Raw genomic sequence first — 24,569 nt, 5'->3', positions numbered from 1 at the left:
TTTTGAATATGTACTGGTCATGTGTCAATAGATCATTTTCTTTGAGTATTTCATAATGTTCAAATACAATAATTTGGAATTTCTAAAGGGGCTGTAAATATCATGGTCAAGTTTGTTTGACACTTTGAGTTCCATATTTACATATGATTATTTTTTAAATGATACCTCTGTGGTATATTTCAGACAATGACATTTGTCATCACTTAACTCTTCCGAGCTGAGATGCCGTGGTCCATACATAGAACTCTCCCCTGACATTTCACCTTTGACTGCATAAGGCATGCACTGAGGACAATCGGCGAACTGCAACGGGAGCTAAACAGACATGTATAGCGGACATTGTTCCTAGTGATATTTTGGCATTATTCAGACATTGCCTTACAACAACTTATTTTCAATGTAATAATGTTTTTTATTAACAGATTGATGGGGTGGCTATGGGAAGTCCTCTTAGTCCAGCTGTGGCTAACTTGTTCATGGAGAACTTTCAACAACGGGTGCTGCAAACAGCTAGAAAAAGACCAGCCAGATAGTATCATTATGTAGACGATACATTTGTTATATGGACCCATGGGGAAGAGGAACTGGATGCCTTCCTGTCACATCTGAATAGTATTAATCCAAGAATTCAATTCACTATGCAAAAGGAAATTGATGGTCACCTGAACTTCTTAGATGTGACAGTAATCAAATGAGAGGACGGATCGTTGGGTCATAAGCTTTCCAGAAAAGACACACACACTGATCGCTATCTGCAGGAAGATTCTGACCACCGCCCAAGACATGAAAGAGGTGTGATTAAAACATTAATAGACAGGGCGCACAAAATATGTGAACCAGCTCGCTTGGATGATGAGATTGAACACCTTAGAGCGATCTTTAAGAAGAATGGGTATTCCAACAGAGAGATAGATCATGCACTACACCCTAGACCAGGGCTTAACAACTGGCCGGTTTTGAGCGCGAGTACTCGCGTCTGCTCAGGCACGTGCTCGTGAACGGGTGCAAGGTCGCGGAGTGGGGTGGGAGGGGAGGGCGGGGAAATGCACATTCACGTTTGAATAGGGCCGCAGCATGCCTATTGAATTCGCGCCGACTGTGTAACGTTTAAAGTACTACGATCAGCTCTAACAGTCACTTCGCTGGTTAAGAATCGTGTCAAGTCGCCGTTGTGTAACCCCAACCGTGCTTTCGCAGTTCAACCCCCATTGGGAGGAATTGTATCTGTTTACAGAAAAAGATGGTGTTGCAAAATGTTTAGTATGTCACAAAACGCTAAATTCTTTTAGGAAATTTAATTTGCAGTGACATTATATGTCGTACCACGCAAAAGACTATGGAAGTGGAAAATGTGATGGACCAGATCGTGCACAGGAAGTTATTAAACTTAAAAGCAAGCTATCCGAAGAAGGTCAGGACGACGAAGAAAAATCAACTCAGGCAGCTCTCAGAATGAGTTACAAAATTGCTTTGCTTTTAGCAAAATCCCTGCGCCCCTTCACTGATGGCGATTTAATAAAAGAATGTTTGGTAGTTGCAGCGGAACATTTGTGTCCATCTCAAGTTGAACAGTTTCGGATTGTGCCATTATCTAACATGACCATTATGCGTCGCATTAAGGACATGGCAGACGACGTCCAGAGCCAGCTTGCAAATATCTGTTAAGATTTTATGGCGTATTCTCTAGCTCTGGATGAAAGAGTTGATATCACTGGAACAGCGCAGCTTGCCATATTTATTAGAGGTGTTAATAGAGATCTTCAGGTGAGGGAGGAGCTCCTCGATGTAATAGCCATGAAGAACACTACAACCGGAGGTGATATTTTAAGTAGTGTTGAAGAAAGTGTTGAAAATATAGGATTGTTGTGGAATTCTGTAGTTTCAGTGTCTACAGATGGTGCACCACCGGTGACAGGGAAAAAAAACAGGTTTCGTTGCGCTGTTGAAGGAGAAAATGCAAAAACTGACCGTGCCGAATGAAATAAGGGGCGTTCACAGTGTGATCCACCAGGAAAACTTATGTGCAAAGAGTATCACTCTAAAAAATGTGGCGCAGTGGTTAGCACACTGGACTCGCATTCGGGAGGACGACGGTTCAATCCCGTCTCCGGCCATCCTGATTTAGGTTTTCCGTGATTTCCCTAAATCGCTTCAGGCAAATGCCGGGATGGTTCCTTTGAAAGGGCACGGCCAATTTCCTTCCCCATCCTTCCCTCACCCGAGCTTGCGCTCCGTCTCTAATGACCTCGTTGTCGACGGGACGTTAAACACTAATATCCTCCTCCTCCTCCTCCTCTAAAAAATGTGATGAGTGTTGTTGTTCGTACAACCAATTATGTAAGGAAGCATGGGCTACAACACAGGCAATTTAAAAGCTTTCTTGAGGATGTAGAAAGCCAGTATGGTAGCCTGCCTTATTACAGCGAGGTCCGCTGGCATAGTCGTGGCGAATTATTAAATCGATTTTTTTGCCTATTAGATGAGATAAATATGTTCATGGAAATAAATAACATGTGTGTTCCTGAATCGAAAGAGCCTTCATGGAAATGTGATCTCGCGTTCTTAGCAGATTTAACTAGCCATCTGAATGCTTTGAACATTTCACTACAAGGTAATGATCTGCTAATTACTCATTTCATAGATCGAATACGAGCTTTTATAATGAAATTGACACTTTGGGTGAGTCAGCTGGAAACAGGAAATCTAGCTCATTTTCCTAAATTATCATCCATGCAAGATGTTGAAAAAGACCGTGAACGTTATTCACATAGTTTAGTTGCCCTTAAGGGAGAAGTTGATCAACACTTTCAAGATCTGACAGCACTAGACAGTGATTTTGATCTCTTCTCCTCTCCATATTCAGCGAATATTGAAGAGATTCGTCCTGAGCTGCAACCAGAAATTATTGACCTGCAGTGTGACAGAGAATACAGAGACAAATTTCAGAATAAGAAAAACATTTTGGAATTCTACAGACACTTCCCTCAGGATAGATTTCCTCGTTTGCACAAACTGGCGGTTACAATAATGTTCGGTTCCACGTATGTTTGTGAACAATGTTCTCTGCCATGAAATGTAACAAGATGCGCCTGAGAAACGCATTGTCTGATCGAAATTTAAACTGCACGCTGCGCCTACAATGCACAAGAACAATTACTCGGAACATAGACGCAATTGTAAAGGGCAAAAAGTACAAGATAGCCGAGAATCCCACACTTCAGTGACACCTTTTATTGTGTAACTGTTCACAAATTAATAAGAATGTAGAGGCATACACTAAGCTAATAAAATTATGTGACATGTGTACATTCTCCTTTATTTGTTTCATTTGTCGCAGTAATAATTCGTGAGAGATATCCCTGCAGGTGGGCGCGGATTTACATTGACTGGCGGCAGCTGTTGTGTGCCCCACGTGACTCTCCCCACTCTCCGCTCTGGTCCGGTAGTGGAGGTATCGTGCTCGTGCCTTGCTGCTCACAGCTTGCTCCGCGAGCACGTATGTTGTGAAGCCCTGCCCTAGACTGACAACCAGGATGGACGAGGATCGACACCAACCCAAGGGGAAAGTGTTCTTACCATTTATCAGTAAGGTCACTGATCGCATTGGAGAACTCTTAAGCAAGTACAATGTGGAAACTGTTTTCAGACCCACCACGAAAATAAAAGAATGTTTAAGATCCGTAAAAGATGAACGACATCCTCTGGCTATACGAGGTGTCTATAAAATTCCATGCAGTTGTGGAGAGGTCTATATAGGCACAACAAAAAGAAGCGTCGACACCCGTCTGGGTGAACATAAAAGGAACTGCCACCTCGAACACATCGATAAATCAGCTGTAGCGGAACATGTGTTTCAGGAAGGTGATCATGAAATAAAGTTCAGTGAGGCAAGCATCAAAGCAAAGATGTCGCATTATTATGCACAAATGTACAGAGAGGCCATTGAGATTGCCAAACACTGCAATGATTTTAATATAAGAGATGAGGGCATTAAGCTGGATAAAATATGGGTGTCAACATTGCAGCAACAGCGTGACAATTGATTAATTTCAATTGAGAAAGTTGGCAATATCAGAGGTCATAGCACAGCAGACGTCATGAGACTGACAGTGGCACCCTCTGGATGGCTTATATATACAGCGCTCATTCACGCTCCCATTGCAGTTCGTTGATTGTCCTCGGAGCATGCCTTCCGCAGTCGAAGGCGGAACATCAGGGGAGAGTTCTATATATGGACCACGGCATCTCAGCCCGGAAGTGTTAAGTGATGACAACTCCTGCTGTGAAAGCCTACATTCAATGACATTTGTATGAGTGAGCTAACTTAAGCCCACTTTTAAATTTCTTGAAGCTATTTCTGTTTCATTTCTATAAATATCATTCATCTCATTTGTTAGGACTAAACAATTGTTTAGATGTACATTACTACAATCAGCAAATAGTTCTAGGTCATTTATTACTGAGAAGGGAGGACAAGATTTGATTAAATTGGTTTCTTTTTGCTTTGACAACTGACTTATGAGTTCTGCTGGTCCACAATGATGACTGTCTAGTAATATAATTATTTTACTGTTTTTACTCATTGTTTTTCTGCATTTGTGCTCAAAAACTTCCTCACATAGATTGACTGATATCTTTCCATCACTAACCACTTGCAGAACTAGAAATCTGTTGTTCTATGTAACTCGTACGATGTCATAATTTACTCTTTTAGCAATCATTTTCTGAGAACATTTTATGGATTAAATCAATCATAATTATAGAGGATTTTTTGACTGTGTCCAATCTTTTGTGTGCAGATAGCTTACACCATGACAAAATTAGACAGTTTGGAATTTTTATTGGAAGGTGATCAAGTTCACTCTTTTAAGATTTTCTATCTGTTGAATTAGAGATGCAGTTACTTAATATTTGTTATTCAGACCTATGATATTTCTCAAGGATCATTTTACATTTTTCACACTGTAATGATACTTCACTTAATATATAGTGCACAGCATCTTCACTGCAGATTTCATGCAACAGTAGAATATTGTGTTGAGTGCTTCAGCATTTGGATCAAACACTAATCCTGAAGATGTACCTTCATCTGTATAGTAATTTGTGCTTTTCATTCTGTTCTGATTAGTGGTATTGCACAAACTATAGATTGTCTACAGCAAATTCAGGTTCTGTTTCAGAGCTATGTCAGAAACTGTTAGACCATATCTGTTTACTATAAAACATTAGTGTTATTGACAGAAGAATAATAAGTGGATGAATGAAACTTCCTGGCAGATTACAACTGTGTGCCGGACTGAGACTCGGGACCTTTACCTTTCGCAGGCAAGTGCTCTACCAACCGAGCTACCCAAGTACGACTCACGCCCCGTCCTCACAGCTTTACTTCTGCCAGTACCTCGTCTCCTACCTTCCAAACTTTACAGAAGCTCTCCTGTGAACCTTGCAGAGCTAGCACTCCTGAAAGAAAGGATATTGCGGGGACATGGCTTAGCCACAGCCTTGGGGATGTTTCTAGAATGAAATTTTCACTCTGCTGCGGAGTAGAGCACTTGCTCGCAAAAGGCAAAGGTCCCGAGTTTGAGTCTCGGTCCAGCATACAGTTTTAATCTGCCAGGAAGTTTCATATCAGCACACACTCCGCTGTAGAGTGAAAATTTCATTCTAAGTGGATGAATACTTTACATACATGAGCCACACAACCAAAAGTCACTAATCCAGAATGTAGAAATATTCAAGCTATGTCTTTTCTGCTTGTTTCATAAGCTACTGCTCTATTCAGTGCACTTACAGTAACAAATCTGAGTGCATTTGCTTCTAGCGATATCATACATGTTAATGCTGGAATGAGTACAAAGTAATTATTTTCAAAAGTTAATTACACTCCTGGAAATGGAAAAAAGAACACATTGACACCGGTGTGTCAGACCCACCATACTTGCTCCGGACACTGCGAGAGGGCTGTACAAGCAATGATCACACGCACGGCACAGCGGACACACCAGGAACCGCGGTGTTGGCCGTCGAATGGCGCTAGCTGCACAGCATTTGTGCACCGCCGCCGTCAGTGTCAGCCAGTTTGCCGTGGCATACGGAGCTCCATCGCAGTCTTTAACACTGGTAGCATGCCGCGACAGCGTGGACGTGAACCGTATGTGCAGTTGACGGACTTTGAGCGAGGGCGTATAGTGGGCATGCGGGAGGCCGGGTGGACGTACTGCCGAATTGCTCAACACGTGGGGCGTGAGGTCTCCACAGTACATCGATGTTGTCACCAGTGGTCGGCGGAAGGTGCACGTGCCCATCGACCTGGGACCGGACCGCAGCGACGCACGGATGCACGCCAAGACCGTAGGATCCTACGCAGTGCCGTAGGGGACCGCACCGCCACTTCCCAGCAAATTAGGGACACTGTTGCTCCTGGGGTATCGGCGAGGACCATTCGCAACAGTCTCCATGAAGCTGGGCTACGGTCCCGCACACCGTTAGGCCGTCTTCCGCTCACGCCCCAACATCGTGCAGCCCGCCTCCAGTGGTGTCGCGACAGGTGTGAATGGAGGGACGAATGGAGACGTGTCGTCTTCAGCGATGAGAGTCGCTTCTGCCTTGGTGCCAATGATGGTCGTATGCATGTTTGGCGCCGTGCAGGTGAGCGCCACAATCAGGACTGCATACAACCGAGGCACACAAGGCCAACACCCGGCATCATGGTGTGGGGAGCGATCTCCTACACTGGCTGTACACCACTGGTGATCGTCGAGGGGACACTGAATAGTGCACGGTACATCCAAACCGTCATCGAACCCATCGTTCTACCATTCCTAGACCGGCAAGGGAACTTGCTGTTCCAACAGGACAATGCACGTCCGCATGTATCCCGTGCCACCCAACGTGCTCTAGAAGGTGTAAGTCAACTACCCTGGCCAGCAAGATCTCCGGATCTGTCCCCCATTGAGCATGTTTGGGACTGGATGAAGCGTCGTCTCACGCGGTCTGCACGTCCAGCACGAACGCTGGTCCAACTGAGGCGCCAGTTGGAAATGGCATGGCAAGCCGTTCCACAGGACTACATCCAGCATCTCTACGATCGTCTCCATGGGAGAATAGCAGCCTGCATTGCTGCGAAAGGTGGATATACACTGTACTAGTGCCGACATTGTGCATGCTCTGTTGCCTGTGTCTATGTGCCTGTGGCTCTGTCAGTGTGATCATGTGATGTATCTGACCCCAGGAATGTGTCAATAAAGTTTCCCCTTCCTGGGACAATGAATTCACGGTGTTCTTATTTCAATTTCCAGGAGTGTATATGCCCAAAGTTCTCTGTGTTGCAAACACTCACACTGTCTCATGTTTATGAACACATCAATACCTACTTCATAGACAACAATGACCTATTACATTTTGAGTGTTTCTGTGTAGAATTTTGAAGTAATCTTTGCAGGGACCTCTTAAAAACATTTTCTTATCTATTTTATCTTCCTTCTTACCCCATAGACCCACAAATTTACAAATATAAGATACAATAGACTACTTCCACTCTCTCATGAAAGAGCATGAATAGTCAGCTGCCTATGAATATGACTTTAGGCAAGCAAGAATTAAATTAAATCCTATGTTATAATTCAAATATTAATATGTTATAAAGAGGACTGAAAAGTATATGGTTTATGAATGGAGCAAATATTAACAAACCTGGTATGATAGGTGTGATTAATCCTCCATAACGTACTCCAAATGGAAACCACAGATGCATTAGTTCACCAACAATCCGGCCTAGAGCAGCACCAATTTTGAACACTGGGATGAAGCTGCCAGCTGGCACAGGTATTGTTGAGGCGATTATTGAGAATATGAACTGTTTGCAAAAAGAAAGGGAAATGTGAGCATTCAGTAAAAATAACTAACACACAATCAAATATTCTATTTCAGTGCACATCAAGAAATTAATTTTTCCATGTTTACATTGATCAGATAATGTATTAGTCCACTGGTGGTCAAAAGCAATTTTATAGGTTTAGTACACACACTAGTAACATTTTTATTTAATTTGTAAAAATCAACAACTACATACCATGTTATATATTTCATTAACTTCATAACAAACTGTTCATTTCATTTGCTCTTCTGTAGGAGACAATGACATGTGGATATTTAAATAATGATAAATTATTGTGTGACAGGGATGAATTAGGCAACATACAGAGTATGGAAAGGAATGTATACACTACGGGTAGTGTAAAAGTTAATGGAGAAAGAAAGAGAGAGAGAGAGAGAGAGAGAGAGAGAGTGGGCCGGGAGGGAGGGGGTTAAATGTAGGGTTGCCAGATGCACGGTTTTAGCTGCAATAATACAGAATTTTCCCATTTTATTCTGGGTACAGTGCAGACCTTAAACCGTATCCCAAATGCTCCGATTTTGAACATGACGGCAGAATGACATATTTTTTAATCTTCCAGTACCAAATTTTATGAAGGAGATTATGTTTTTCTTGCTAGGGCATGCATGTGATGGCTGTTGAGACTGAAAGGGAGATGGATTTGACATCAGAAGCAGAACTTCATTGTGTGCAGTCTATTAACAAAGAGATCAATGAAGCCTGCCTAGTTATGACTCAGCAGTAGCCAGTCAACTTCAGCCAGCTCATGTTTTGTGTCAATTGCTGCCAAACTCAGGGATCCAACACAAAACCTTGCATTGTAGCCATTACGAAGTGATTGTTGTGGTGTGTTATTTTTATTGCCAAAATGTAAGTTTTACTACTGGCTCTTTTCAATTTTGAATTGTTTATGATATGGAATTACGAAGCAAAAAAGCACCATGAAATTATCAGTTCTGATTGGAGCCTTGCTTGGGCATAAAATGATTCTGGCATGCAAGTGCGAGTGTAGTACTAGCACTGTGTGACAGAAGTGTGGCTTGTTCTCCCAACACCAAGCTGTACTTCAACTCCATGCAACAACACATATTGTTTCTTTCATTTCGGGAACAGGTTCAACACTTTATCACAAGCCATTGTATATTTTATGTTTTAGAATTTATTTCTTTGTAGAAGTAGTGTGTTTAAAATGGATGGGACTGTGACAAATCCCACGAAAAGAAAATTAGGTATTCAAACCATCACAAACTGGAATAGAAGACTGTAAGTCTACCATTCATTCTGGGAAAAAGAGTTTCCAGAATTGCGACCAGTTCCAGGAAATGTATATAAAGCAAGGTGTATCTTATGTGTTGGAAAAGCTGGTGAGGGATTTTCAATTTCACACGGCAGTGTAACTGATGTTAGGCATCATTTTAACAGTGTCAACTACAAACACACATGCTTAACATTAGTAAAAACCACACTGATGAAAAGTCTCTACAAGGTGACTCTGTTGAAGCAGACAATGTACACTGCTGGCCACCGTAAATGCAACACCAAGAAAGACAAGAGGTAGCACAACAAAATTTATTTTGTAGATAACATGTTGACCAAGTATCAAATGATTACGTTTACAGACGTCTGTGACATGTGGTTCCTGCCAGAATCAGTAGCCAGAGTAGCCGCCATTGCTGGAGATCACCGCTGCCACACGTCTCGGCATTGAGTCAAAGAGACGTTTGATGTGTTCCTGGGGTACAGCAGCCCAAGCAACTTCCACACGTTGCCAAAGATCATCTGGTGTGGCAGCTGGGGATGTAATCTGGGTCACTCGTTGAGCAACCATGGACCACATGTTTTCTATCGGCGAAAGATCCGGAGAGCGAGCCGGCCAGGGAAGCAATTCAATCTGGTTATTGACGAAGAACCTTTGGATAATGCGTGCCATGTGTGGTCGCGCATTATCCTGTTGGACTATGGCTGTGGCCGAGCCTTGAAGGTAAGGAAGGACAACTGGCTCCAGCACCTCAGATATGTAGCGCCGGCTATTTAAAGTACCGTCAATGCGTACTAGAGGCGTGCGAGAGTAATATCCAATACCGCCCCATACCATAATACCCGGTGCAAGACCAGTGTGGCGGTGCATAATGCAGCTGTCCAGCATCCTATCTCCACCGTGTCTCCACACTCGAATCCGACCATCGTGGTGCTGCAGACAGAAGCGTGCCTCGTCAGTATAGACAAAGTCATTCCATTCTGCCGTCCACATCCATCTGTCATCACACCATTGGCGATGGAGACGTCTATGGTTCTGCGTCAATGGTAGACGAAGCAATGGACGTCTTGCGGACAGACCACTCTGCTGTAAACGGCGTCGAATGGTACGCGCAGACACTGGATGATGCATTATAGACGCAATGTGCTGTGCTATGGTTCGGGATGTCACTGAGCGATCCATCACTGCCATGCGCACAATTTTGCCTATCAGCACGTGCAGTGGTGCACCGAGATGAATGCAATCGACCACGTCGGTCCGTCGTACCCTCCTGCATCCAACGGTCACATATCCGCATTACAGTTGTTTGGTTACGTCCAACACGACTAGCGATTTCTCTGTATGATAATCCACAATCTCGGTAAGCCACTATCCTTCCTCTGTCGAACTTGGATACTTGATCAAACGATGTTCGCTGTTGTCTACGAAGCATGACTGATTCTCTTGAGAAACAACCACAAGGTAAACACACGTGCCGAATGTACACTCGTCGGAATCGCCAAGCCTTAAATGGCGCTATGAGGTGGCGCCACAGGCGCGCGTGATGTGCGTCTGCGCTGAAATTATACTCAGTTGCATATCTCATCGCTGCGAACTCATGGTGTAAATTTCACTCGATTCGGATGCTTCCTTCAGGGTGTTGCATTTACGGTGGCCAGCAGTGTATATAGTACGTGCATGCTAATTTCAACATTTGTAATTTTCAAGGTAATAATAGACCTGTTTAGGCAATTATAAAAAGATCCTAGTATTAGTGCTTCTTCCTTTGTTTTCAGATAACAGCATCTGAGGATATATTTGTATTTCACACAGTTAAGCATCATCTTAGCTATGCCAGCACTGACTGCAATGTAAAAATATCTTGTCAATTATTCTTGGATTTCACAACTGAAAATAAAATCATGTGTGGTAAAACAAAATGTGAGGTATTAATTAATGGTGTTTTGGGACCAAATAGCATCAATAATTTAACTCAGAAGTTGGAGCATAACAAGTTTTTTGGTGTGGGGCTTGATGCTTCCAACAAAGGTAATCAAAAGTTTTATCTTATTTGTGTAATGTTCTTAGATGTGTTCCAAGCAGGTGTGTCCCACAAAATTCTAGATTTCCATGAGGACTCTGGTGAATATGCATCTGCAGTGTCTGAACAGATCTTGAAAAGGATTCCAAAACATGAGTTGAATTTGTCCCAGGTTTCAAGTTTTATTGGAGATAATACAAATGCAATCTATGTTTATGTTCACTTAAAAAAGGAAAATTGTGGTATAGTGAAATAAGACTGATGTGCACATATAGTACACAATAGGTGAAAATTTGGTATGGACACTATGTCAGAAGATATTGAAATGTTAGTAATTAAGACTTTCAACTATTTCTCAGAGTCAGCTAAAAGGGTATCTCAGTTGAAAGATTTCTTTCAATTTGTTGATGTAGAACACAATACTTTGTTGAGACATGTACCTACAAGGTGTTTAAGCCTAAAGCCTGCCATAAAAAGATTGTTGAAAAATCTCCCTGCCCTTATGCCATACTTTTCTAGTGCAGATGATTGCTTTAGCTTCATTAAAAACAGCTTGATAGGTATGTCTGGTTCAGGAAAACAACTTATTTTAGTGGTATTATATCTACAATTTTCCGTGCACTTAGCTGACATTTTTTTGAATGGTGTACGCAACTCAGAAAAAAATGAACTGACAATTTGTGAAGTATACTTTTTAATGAAGACAATAAAAATGGAATTAGATCATAGCATAAATGACATTTTTTTTTGGTTATAAGGTGCAACACTTGCTAGACAAATTGGAGGACTTGATCCCAGGTGAAAAACACAACTGGAAGAATGCAGACATAAATATGAAGTTTGTCTGAAATATTTAAATAAATGATTTGATTTTGATGAGAGTAATGTTTTGTCCTTAATGGATTGCATATCACTTGATAAAAAACCTGTGTTTCAAAGTGGTTTGAAATTAGCCAAATCACTTTGTATTGTTGATTTCCTTAGTGAAGATAATATGTATTCAGAGGTCACTATGGTTTCTGATTTGTTTTGGGGGAAAGGGAATGGGCATTTAAAAGCAAAGTTAAGCAAAGTTAGCTAAGATGACAATACCACAGAGATGGGCCTACATTATAGAAATGATTGGCACATCAAAAGTGTGCAGTGTTATATCGGGGAGGGACTAGAGGGAACTATGAAAACATAGAATATGTGAGCAGTAAAGGTAAAGTGATTTATGAGAGGAAGATTCAGAGAGAGCGCATGAAACAAATGCATCAAAAATTAATGAACAAAAGAAAATCAGAATGTCACTGGATAGCAACAATGATTCCACTACAGACAGTACCAATACTTGAAATCAAATTGGTTGCACGCCATGGAAACTAATGACAGATTGCGCTTCTGGCCGCTCTCTTGGTCCTGCCATCTGGAGAACATATACCCTTCACGAAGAATGGCGAGCAGCAACATGGGAATGACATTTGCTCAATGAAGATTGCTTGCATCCTCTGCATGATGTGCTTCTAGAATCTGGCTGCTCGATATGGGATATCAACTTTGCATTGATCTATAGACTCATAATTCCTGTACTACTAACAACTTTCGCAAGGGCATACAGACTTTTTTGTATTATTCTTCCACGGTATATCTTGCTAGATTATGCCAACTTAGCACATTCAAGTTTTTGTGAATTTTTAATTTCTCCACTGGTTGCTTTAATTCAGAGTTCATAAAGGCTGTGCATGCTGGTACACACATTACTAGTGTGTACAAAAGTGGCACAGGATTCTGGCCACAGTTCAGAGCACAGTATGTGAACCCATACACCAATCAGTGAAGAAAAACATGAAACCCAGATTTGTTAAACTTTGGCAGAAGCAATGAACACTGCATCAGCAACAAGTGTATCAAAATCAACAGCAACCAGCCTGTTTAGACTAGTGGATGGAGACACTAGTCAAGCTGATGCAACAACTTCTGGTACAAGCAGCAGAGCTGGTACACCAACTACCACAACTTTCACCTTTCCAGCCAGATGCAGAAGACTGAAACAGCTACTATCAATGCCTCTCCATTCCCTACTGGGCATGTAAAATTATTGCACTGCTTTGCAACTATTCTGTCTACTAATTCTAAGTTGTTGAATTTCCTTTGCAAACTTAAGACATTAATAGATTCAGGAACTTCAGAATTTTCAGAAATTTGTACACTGCTTTCTTCATACCATGAACAAAGTTGTTATTTAGTACAAGCCTGTCTAAACTTTTTTCAGTGTCACAAATGTAATCATTTGGTTTTCTCCTGATCACGAAGTGTGTTTGCAGTCACTAAAGTTGGACAGTACAGTCCCAGGAGAGGTTCCCAAACTTGCTCAGGCTGATGAGGTTTCACGTTAGGGACAACACATGTTCAAGGAACCACGTATGACTTCTGTCAGTAACTCATGCTGTTTCCACAGGAGATTGTGGAACTAATCAGCTTCTAGTAGTAACATGGTTGAGCCTTCTGTACAAAGTTCCTCTCATTCTCACATCAAATCACAAAAACTTATCCTTTTGTGGAGACTGCACTAAGCAAGCTCATGATTCTGTCCCTATTACAGCACATTTGGATAACCACTCATCTACATTCAGTACAGATTCTGACCACCTGTTCCAATATTTCCTGCTTGGGTGGCCACAATGTTATGATACAGACTCCTGACAGCAGTGTCCGCATGAATGAACATGCCGCTCAGAATGTCACAAGCTTGTTCACTTTGCCACTGTGTGTGGCAGCTGCACACTACCTTCTGCACTGTGACAAGGGCATAAACAAGTTCACATTGTCTTGCCTCAATTAGATCCTTTTATGGTGCAACTGCAGAAAATGTGGATCACACTCACCATTTTCCATCACCTGGTTACTCTTCAAGTGGATAAAGGACCTTCCACATCTCTCATAAATGAAGACATCTATGCTCAGATTGAGTCTCCCAAATTGCTTCCAGCCCACCAGCATCTTATGAGTTACAGCCAACAGCACAGGTTCCTCTGCAGTCACTGCAAGATGAGAGCCTGCTACAAGAATGTTGACAGAAAATAACTATTACTTGTAGCCACTTCAGACAATGTTCAGAATGTTTTTGGTTCTGGTTCTTTTCACGCATATGGCTTCCAACTTGACACTTCAGCTAACATGATTTCCCCTGTGACTCCATTCAACAATATTAAGAGGCTATGTGAGGAGTTTCACCTTTCTTCAGACCTGGACTTGGTTGTGCCACCAGTTACATGGTGTACATAGAATTCCAGGCCCACCCCATTCTCATTGCATTTAACAATATGTATAGAGCTCAGATGGACTATCTTGAAGTGTTAGCCATATTGATGCCTGTTCCTACAAATTTTCGGGCTACTCCTTTGGTGTTTCTTCACAAGTCTGATGACAGACTTTATGTATATGGGAATTTTAAAGTAATGGTCAACGCTCAATCAATTTTTGAGACACTGCAATTCTCATCATATAGAATGTGTATCAAAACAGTAAGGTGCAAATATTTTTTGAAAACTGATCCAGCAGAGGCATATGTACAGTTATCATTGAACAAGACTTCCCAATAGTTCATGATAATCAATTTTCCTTTAGCCTCTATCACTACAATTGCTTCCCTTAGGTGTGACACTGGACTGCAGTCTTCCAGTATTATCCAGAACAGATTATCCGTGACATCCCATGATGCAGTAACTACCTGGATGACATCCTTGTCATAGGTGAAATGAAGGAAGCACATCTGTGTAATCTTCACCTTCTCTTCCAAACCTTTTTTAAGTTATTCAGTTTTAGCCTACATTTCATAACTAACAGATTGTGGTCAAAATTTGCCTCTGCAACTGGACATGTTTTGCAATTAAAAATGTGGTTTTCAGTCTCTGTGTCACCATTATGTGGTATGGTTCTATGGATGATTTACAATATTATGACTGTGCAATATGTTGATGAAAACAATAGCTGAATTGAAATTTCAAGAAAAATCAATGTTTTATCAATTCAGTCCCCAAACATAGCATTATATTAGAAATACATAAAATAAGAGAAAGGCAACCTCTCACATAGAGCAGATCCATGTGTGGAGCACAGTAACACATAACAGAAAACAGCATTCACACTACCTTTTGAGCACTAGCAATAGTACACACATTCATTACGCACACAGACAACCAAAAACACACATATTAACACTTTGCAAAATTTTCTTTGTCATTGTTCCTGCACAAGTTGTAGAATACAACAAACCAAAATGTAATTTGCGACTCTCTGAGCACTCATGGACCCATGTGGTCACACAAAAACTGAATATATTAAAAACCAATGCCACTTGAAATGAGTGGACATGTACTACTATATTCATCCTTCTCTGTGTTAAATTAATGGCTTTCTGCAAATTAGTGTGAATAAAAAAATTATTTGAACACAAGATTGGAGTCTACCGAAACATGAAATACAGTTTCAGTTTCTAAACTGAAATTCTGATCTTAGCTTCTGTTTTCAGTTTAGAAACTCCAGTGTAAGTATGGCAACTGAGAAATGTAGGCACCCTAAGTTGTTTATAAACTGAACACAGACACAAATACCAAATTACTGATGTAAACACTGTTCAAAATTGTGTTTTACATATCTGGTATGTATGCCATAAATTCCAGTCATGTATTTCAGGCCACCAACAATAAAAATAAAATAAAAGTAAATAAATAAATGGGCAGAGAGAGAACTGAAATGTTTATGACAACCATATAATAGCACTCTCATCCATGTCACCAAGTCCTTGCATCAATGTACAGTGTGCCCATAATTAAAGTTCTACTTTCAAAATGTTATAGAAAGAGAACCACTGCTGAGAATGACATCAAATTTCAATAGAATATTACAGATGCAGGGGGAAACATCAATGTAAAAAAAAAACAAAAAATATATTCTTAATAATAGATGGTGCTTTAAGATGTAAATGGGGTCAGCTACAGATGACAGATGAATTGCAGTACAACAGCTATGGTTTGAGCTGCACATTACAACACCCATACTGTTCAATGAACATGATTGCACAAGTTTGGTAGTCAACAGTTGTGGCACTGTTAGGTGCCTATCCACCACAGCAGGGTCATAGCACATCAGATGTTAAAAATTGGTTTTTAATTGTGCTGAAGCCAGAAATCACACAAAAACACACATGAATTTTTTTTCAAATTGTAGTGAGAGTGGCACAAGACAGTCCAATATGCTGCCCACTGTTTTCTGCCACAAGCTGAAATCAAGAAACAGCATCTTCTACAACAGATCGAAGTGTCTCAGATGTTACATTCAGAATGTGTTCCTGAGTGCATGTCTTCAATTCAGCAACATTCATAATTGGAGCACTGAATATAACATCTTTCAGATAACCCGACAGCCAGAGGTAACATGGATTAAGATCACGTGATCTGGACAACCAGACTGTAAGGAAATGGTAGCTGATAATTTTAACATTTATGAAATGACCCTGCAGCAGCCTCTTCATTGGCCATGCAGTTTGCAAGGTCCACCATCTCAGACAAAAATGATACTTCCCACACATCCACACTGTTGGAGGGCTGGGATGACATTGGCATGCAGAAGACTCTTACAGCATTTACCAGTAACAGTACAGGTAACAGGACCTTCAGTACTCATCTCATCCAAAAAATATGACCCAATGATAAATGATGCCGTCAATCCTCTCCACATAGTCATCTTTGAAGAATGAAGCGGTACCAAATGATGTGCATGTGGATTTTCCATTGCCCATATTCTGTGTATTGACATCTCCTTTGAGATGGAAATGGGCACTATCTGTCCACAGAACGTTCAGTGACCATTCATTGTCCACTACCATGTGGGCAAGAAATTACAGTGCACACATTTATCTTGCTGGCAGGCCAGCAGGAAGTAACTTCTAAACAGGGCTGGAAAGTAGTACAGGTCACACCAATATTCAAGAAAGGAAATAGGAGTAACCCATTGAAATACAGACATATCACTGACCTCAATTTGAAGTAGGATCCTGGAGCATATACTGTACCCGAACATTATGAACCACCTTGAAGAAAATGACTTATTGATACATAACGAACACTGATTCAGAAAATATCATTCTTGTGCAACACAGCTAGCTCTTTATTCCCATGAAGTAATGAGTGATGTCGACAAGGGATCTCAGATCGGTTCCATATTCCTAGATTTCCAGAAGGCTTTTGATACTGCTCCTCACAAGTGACTATCAATCAAACTGCATGCATATGGAGTATCATCTCAGTTGTGTGACTGGATGTGTGATGTCCTCTCAGAAAGGTCACAGTTTGTAGTGATAGATGGTAAATCATCGAGTAGAACAGACGTGATATCTGGCGTTCTGCGAGGTAGTGTCATAGACCCTCTGCTGTTCCTGATTTACATAAACGATCTAGGTGATAATCTGAGCAGCTCCCTTAGATTGTTTGCAGATGATGCAGTAATTTACCATCTAGTAAAATCATCAAATGATCAATTCCAATTAGAAAATGATCTAGAGAGAATTTGTGTATGATGCGAAAAGTGGCAATTGGCACTAAACAAAGAAAAGTGTGAGGTCATCCATATGGGTACTACAAGAAATCCGATAAATTTTGGGTATACAATAAATCACACAAATCTAAGGGCTGTCAATTCGACTACATACCTAAGAATTACAGTTACAAGCAACTTAAATTGGAAAGACCACATAGATAATATTGTGGGGAGGGGATGCGCTTTGTTGGCAGAACACTACGAAGATGCGACAAACCCACTAAAGAGACAGCCTACATTACACTTGTCCGTCCTCTTCTGGAATACTGCTGCATGGTGTGGGATCCTTACAAGGTAGGATTGACAGAGGACATCGAAAAAATGCAAAGAAGGGCAGCCCATTTCGTGTTATCGCGCAATAGGGGTGAGAATGTCACTGATATGATATGTGAGTTGGGGTGGCAGTCACTGAAACAAAGGGGGTTTTCTTTGGAGTGAGATCTATTTACGAAATTTCAATCACCAACTTTCTCTTTCGAATATGAAAATATTTTGTTGACACCCACCTACATAGGGACAAATTATCATCACAATAAAATAAGAGAAATCAGAGCATGAACGGAAAGATGTAGGTGTTCCTTTCACCCATGCGCCATTCGAGAGTGGAATGGTACAGAAGTAGTATGAAAATGGTTCGATGAACCCTCTGCCAGGCACTCAAGTGTAAATTGCAGAGTAACCATGTAGATGTAGATGTAGACTTTTTATAGATAGCAATGCTGGATGTTTTTTTCAGATTTTATGCATCGTGCTTTCAGGTATATGTCCAAAGTATGGGCAATTCCCCATGCACTGCACGTTTCCACAGCACCACACGACCACACTTGCAATGCTGGGACCATATCTCTGACTGCATTCCTCCCTCTGCCACATAGCACTTCAAAAGAATTTGTCTTTTCAAATTTTGTAATCATTTTCTCCAGCTCATTAACAAACATTGGACCAAATCATCAATAAACACTTCCGGGCTAAGTTGCCGTGGTCGATCTGTAAAACTTCTTCTCCCTGACGTTTCGTTCTCAACTATGGAGAACATCTTCGGAGTTGAGTCAATGACTGGCTGCTAGGAGATGGGGCCGCCGCTTATACGGATATCGTAGAGGGCGCCACCGCACGTCACGTGGCGTCGATGTGCAGCTATCTCTGGCTACCATCTGTTCTCTCGATTGCATGCAATCGATTGTCACGTGATTGATGCAACGTCGACCGCCATATCTTATCCAATTTTAATCCTTCTTCTTTACGATTAAAATTGTATTGATGTTTGTGGATTTCAATTGCCTCTCTATACATACGTGTATAATAATGCGACGTCCTCGCTAGCACGCTTGTTTCACCAAATTTTATTTCGTATGGAACTGGCATTACTACGTGAGCGGATACATCAGACACGACGAGGACTGGCGGTATGTGATGGTCAACTGCTAAATCTTCATTTACTTATTAGCAATACTATGCAGTTTTGTCATTGGAACAAAGTGGACAGTTTAACATTTAGATCTATGGAGATTAGTGCAGAAGTGTCTTCCAATAGGCAGAAGGAGAAGTTTGATCGTCTACAAGAGGGTCAACAGGAAACACCGATTCCAAACAATTCCCAAACGGTTATTAATTTATCAGAAAAAGAATTGTCTAAGGAAGAACTTTCTGTTCTGTCTAAAGGAGGGAATTTTGCAATAACTCCATCCAAGATTCCTATGGAGGACATTATTGCTAATATAGAGGCAGGAATTCGTCAGTTACCATCATATTCTGCTGACGAAATTAGAATGGAAACCTCCAGGATATTACGCAAAGCTAAGCCACCCAGTAGCAATCTGTCTCAAGGGGAAAGGAAGGCATTGCGACAGATCAATGCAGACAAGAATGTTATTATAGTTGCCGCTGACAAGGGAAATGTTACTGTTTTAATGAATACTAAGGATTATCACAAGAAGATCAGTGATCTCCAGGAACCCAGCACATACAAGAAGTTGAAAAAGGATCCCACAACGAATGTGCTGAATGCCACCAATCGTCTGATAAAACAGTCTTCCATTCCTACAGAAGTTAAAAAGTATCTTTGTAAAACGGAGGCTTATCCTCCGAGATTATATGGATTACCAAAGATACATAAGCCTGATGTTCCTTTGAGACCAATAGTCAGCGCAATTGGAACTCCTACCCAAGAACTAGCCAGACACCTTGCCTCTTTGTTACAACCTTACATAGGCAAAACTGAAAGTCATATTAAAAACTCTCTACATTTCATTGAGAAATTGAGGGAAATTACTGTCGGTCCTAATGACATCCTTGTCAGTTTTGATATAGTGTCTTTGTTCACGATGGTTCCAGTTGATGAAGCTCTCTCCCATATAGCCGATATGTTCCCTACTGATGTAGTAGCCTTGTTCCAACACTGTCTATCCTCGACCTATTTTCAGTACAATGGCGAATTTTATGAACAGATCGATGGGGTAGCCATGGGAGGTCCCCTAAGTCCCGCAATTGCGAATTTATTCATGGAATATTTTGAACATCAAGCACTGCAGTCGGCCAAAAAAAGCCCCTCGAAGTGGTATCGGTATGTGGTTGATACCTTTGTAATATGGAATCATGAGGAAGAAGACTTGAATGATTTCCTGGTACACTTAAATAGCATCAACCCAAAGATTAAATTTACTATGGAGAAGGAGAAGAACGGACAACTTAACTTCTGGGATGTATCAGTTATCAAACGGGCGGATGGGACCTTAGGCCATAAGGTCTACAGGAAAGGTACACATACTGATCGCTACCTCCATAAGAACTCAAACCACCACCCTAGGCAAAAGAGGGGGGTCATAAAAACATTAGTGAATAGGGCCAATAATATTTGTGAACCAGGCTACTTACAAGAAGAACTAAATCATTTACGAATGGCCTTTGCAAAAAATGGTTATACAAAAAACGAGATTAACCGAGCACTTCACCCAAGTAGAAAAATGCCTAGAAATAGGAGAGAGCAACAACCATCAGCTGGAAAAGTATTTCTTCCGTTCATCCATAATATCACGGATCGCATAGGGAAAGTACTAGCCAAGTTTCAAGTAGAGACCATTTTCAGACCTACTAAGAAAATTAGTGAATGCCTAAGATCAACAAAAGATGCTCGTCACCCCCTAGCCACCCCAGGGGTATATAAAATTCCGTGCAGTTGTGGCAGGGTTTACATAGGAACTACAAAAAGAAGCATCAATACACAGTTGACGGAGCACAAAAGAAACTGTCGCTTGGGACATATCGACAAATCGGCAGTAGCGGAACATGTTTTTAAGGATGGAGATCACGAAATAAAATTTGGTGAAACAAGCGTGCTAGCGAGGACGTCGCATTATTATACACGTATGTATAGAGAGGCAATTGAAATCCACAAACATCAATACAATTTTAATCGTAAAGAAGAAGGATTAAAATTGGATAAGATATGGCGGTCAACGTTGCATCAATCACGTGACAATCGATTGCATGCAATCGAGAGAACAGACGATAGCCAGAGATAGCTGCACATCGACGCCACGTGACGTGTGGTGGCGCCCTCTACGATATCCGTATAAGCGGCGGCCCCATCTCCTAGCAGCCAGTCGTTGACTCACCTCCGAAGATGTTCTCCGTAGTTGAGAACGAAACGTCAGGGAGAAGAAGTTTTACAGATCGACCACGGCAACTTAGCCCGGAAGTGTTTATTGATGAAGACGCCGGCCGTGAAAGCCTACATGGAATGATTGGACCAAATCCTTTTTTCATACCTTCAATGTCCAGAACATCTGCAGGACTACTGGCAAACAATAACTGTTCTTGTAAAAGAGCTTTACTAGCAGTGCGCGGTCCTTCATGGAGACAGTCATGCTGGGTGTCTTGAACGCAAACTGAAGAACAGCCAAGTGTCACGTGTCTGCTAGTGTACACACTGATACTTGCAATACTGTCTATTGGTCACATTTTCATTAATTTTTTTGTTATGTTATGCTTTCCTCTGCATCAATAATGTGCTGTTCAAACTGACATCTTTCTGAGAAGTGTTTCTTTTTCTGCAGCTTTTTGAAACTAGAACTTTAAATATGGACATCCTGTATTTGTCGTCCCTAGCTGTTATTCCACTGATCTGAATTATATTGTTCTTCATGAGGCAGTCCCCACTAACTGAAACTTCTTGCAAAGGCTATCAGACTATTGCAGAGCAGTGTGACAATAACTATGGCTGAAGTGATTTAAAGAAACCATTTGCCACATGGCCTCACAAGGAATCCCTTGAATTTGAGGTTGTAAGTTCAACCCACAGTAAGGTTCATTTGAAAGTGTTGTGTTAATAATTATGACAGGAAAAATATTAGCTGCTAATGATTCACCATGTGCATCAAGAAGGCAACAGAAAACGAGTGTTCAGGATGAGCAAAGATCAAGCTTCTACATTATGTATGTATTATACTTCACAAAATGGACATTTTTGACATACAAGAAATGTTAAAAACAAACCATTAACTTGCACCATCAACACCAAATGAAAACTGGTGAGCCACAGTCATCACAAAGGATTGCACCATCAACATTGAAGGCAAACTCTTTGTGAGTTACAAACCATGCAGGATATTCAGCTAGGTATCCACTCTTAAGGAATGCATACAGAATCATATTGGTGTAAATGGGTGATGAGAACTGATGGAGTGTGATGGCATGCAACCAAATGCAAAACAGAGTGTCATGAAGCTTATCATGTAACTGGCTATCCTTTAAGGTATAGCTGCAGATAGTGTGATAACATGTTTTATAGGCATGGAAAAAACAAACATCCAGAGACTGAACTTGTCCAGTGGTTCCAGATGGTGTGAATTGCAATGTCACACACATTTCAGTAGGGATAGTTTTCTCTAAGGGAGTATGATTTTCATATGCAGACCAGGAATCAAGTGGAATCAAGTTATTTTGACCAGCTATAGGCGAAAAGCGGTGCTTATACCATAGTTATAGTTCTCTTATACCCATTTTCTCACTCTTGCTTGCTGTGATGTAAATATTCCTTACTGCCCCTGCAAGACCATGCACACAAGAAAGAATCATAGGAGGCAGAGCACCACCAACTTCTCATAGCACAATAAATAACTTTCCAGCCAATTTACCAACCACATTAACAGTCAGCATAATTGTACATGAATGCATGAAGGCACTGATGTTAGCTGATCTCGATACAACTGTTTGTACCTCTAATTTCCAGAGTTCCTTTCAATTCATTTCCTCTTCAAATCCTGACTTGGTTGGAGCTGAAAACAAATTCCTTACTGACTGATGGGATAAGTTTGTTTATCTCACCTACAAATTTTTGGGCTGATTCCACAATTTGATGTGCATTGTCAGATTGACGCTTTGTTTGAAATTTCATTCTCTAAGTCTTCCAACTCTGTAGCAGTGTTTGAAGTCATGTTACCATCCACAGCTTTCCTAGAAATCACTGTAATCTATGCCATGTGCAATATGATGTGTGTAACGTAGTAGGTCACTATCATGCACATCCTGTAAATTGTATCAAGCATACTTGAAACTTGCAAATACCAGGTTTTGTAGCAAGTGTGCCTTGTTCTCTCTCTAATAGCCATAGTTTTTCTTATCCACTACATGATCATATTGCTGCAGACCTATTCAAAGTGTTTTTTTACTATGCTGTGGACAATCTTCCATGTACATAATTATGTTTAGAACCCTCTACTTGCGCAACGATTGTCTTATACTACATTTCACTGGAGATAGGATTTGTGGCTCCCTGTCCAACAAGGATGATGAATTACATGGCTCGACACATGTTACAGTATTGATTTCACTTGTTTAGCATGTATCGTCATCACTGTACTCCTCATGTACACTGTCCACACAGTCGAGCATATACAACACCACACATTCCACAGACTCATGTTGCAGAAACATTAATATTTCGTCTGACACATCTTGCTCACTCGGTGAAATTCCTTGGGTTCTTTTCTGATTAAATGTCAACTCTGGCAACTGTTGTTGTAGATATAATGTAATGTTTTGTTTGTATATTGTTGTCATTGTCTGCTTTGTACCAATACCACTAGCACTGTAGTGTTGTTGTGGATAATTTATTGACTAAGCCATTCAACTACTCTCTGCAGCCTCCTGCTGTGCTCACCACTGGATACCTCCAACCCCACTTACTGTTCCATTAGCAGCCAACATTATGGTTGCATGGTAAACAATGCATGGAGCACAAACATTATTGGCCTTTTGTGACCTCACACTCAAGGGGTTCCTTGTCAGGCCACCATCAACACTTATATGTTAATTTGTGGGCTGGAACTGTATAAAATCATATAAAAAGGGAATTTATTTGATTCCATCCTGTTTGAGCAATTACCTGATGTTCAATAGTGATGTACTACCACAGGTTAGGTTAGGTTAGGTTATTAATATCTGTGAGGACTTGAACATAAGAGACTCATCATATAGATATTTGTTGTTGGAAACAGAGGTCCTGTCCAATGACCAGAGTGAATGCTGATCCTCATACACATGTATTTTTTCCATTGGGGATAAATGAAGTCATTGGTGCAGGAAACCCTAGCAGAAACTGAAGAGGATCTTGTTGGTAGGACTCTAGGTGCCTGTCTCGTTTTACAACACACAACACAGATATTTGAGTCAGTGTAGAAAAATTTTATTTGCTTTTGTGATGCATCCGTTGACATGTGGCCATTGCTTTGAACTGTTTCTACAAGCTTAAACTGTTAGTGCAGAGTGTGAGTTATTTATATCAATAAAAAAGTAAATATGACTTGCAACTATTACTTCCACATACCAAAATACTC

General features: G+C 41.0%; 1 protein-coding gene across 2 annotated transcripts in view; it reads right to left on the bottom strand.

Annotated features, from left to right (window-relative positions):
- LOC126248447 (chloride channel protein 2) overlaps positions 1–24,569 on the bottom strand; it is a 526,989-nt gene that overhangs the window by 76,546 nt on the left and 425,874 nt on the right. For both annotated transcript variants that reach the window (XM_049949432.1, XM_049949431.1), the window contains exon 11: positions 7,693–7,855. In XM_049949432.1, coding sequence (XP_049805389.1) covers positions 7,693–7,855 — 163 coding nt within the window. The remainder of the gene's footprint in view (positions 1–7,692; positions 7,856–24,569) is intronic.

Source organism: Schistocerca nitens, chromosome 3 (assembly GCF_023898315.1).
Source record: "Schistocerca nitens isolate TAMUIC-IGC-003100 chromosome 3, iqSchNite1.1, whole genome shotgun sequence".
NCBI lineage: Eukaryota > Metazoa > Arthropoda > Insecta > Orthoptera > Acrididae > Schistocerca > Schistocerca nitens.
This window is presented reverse-complemented; position numbering and strand designations above follow the sequence as displayed.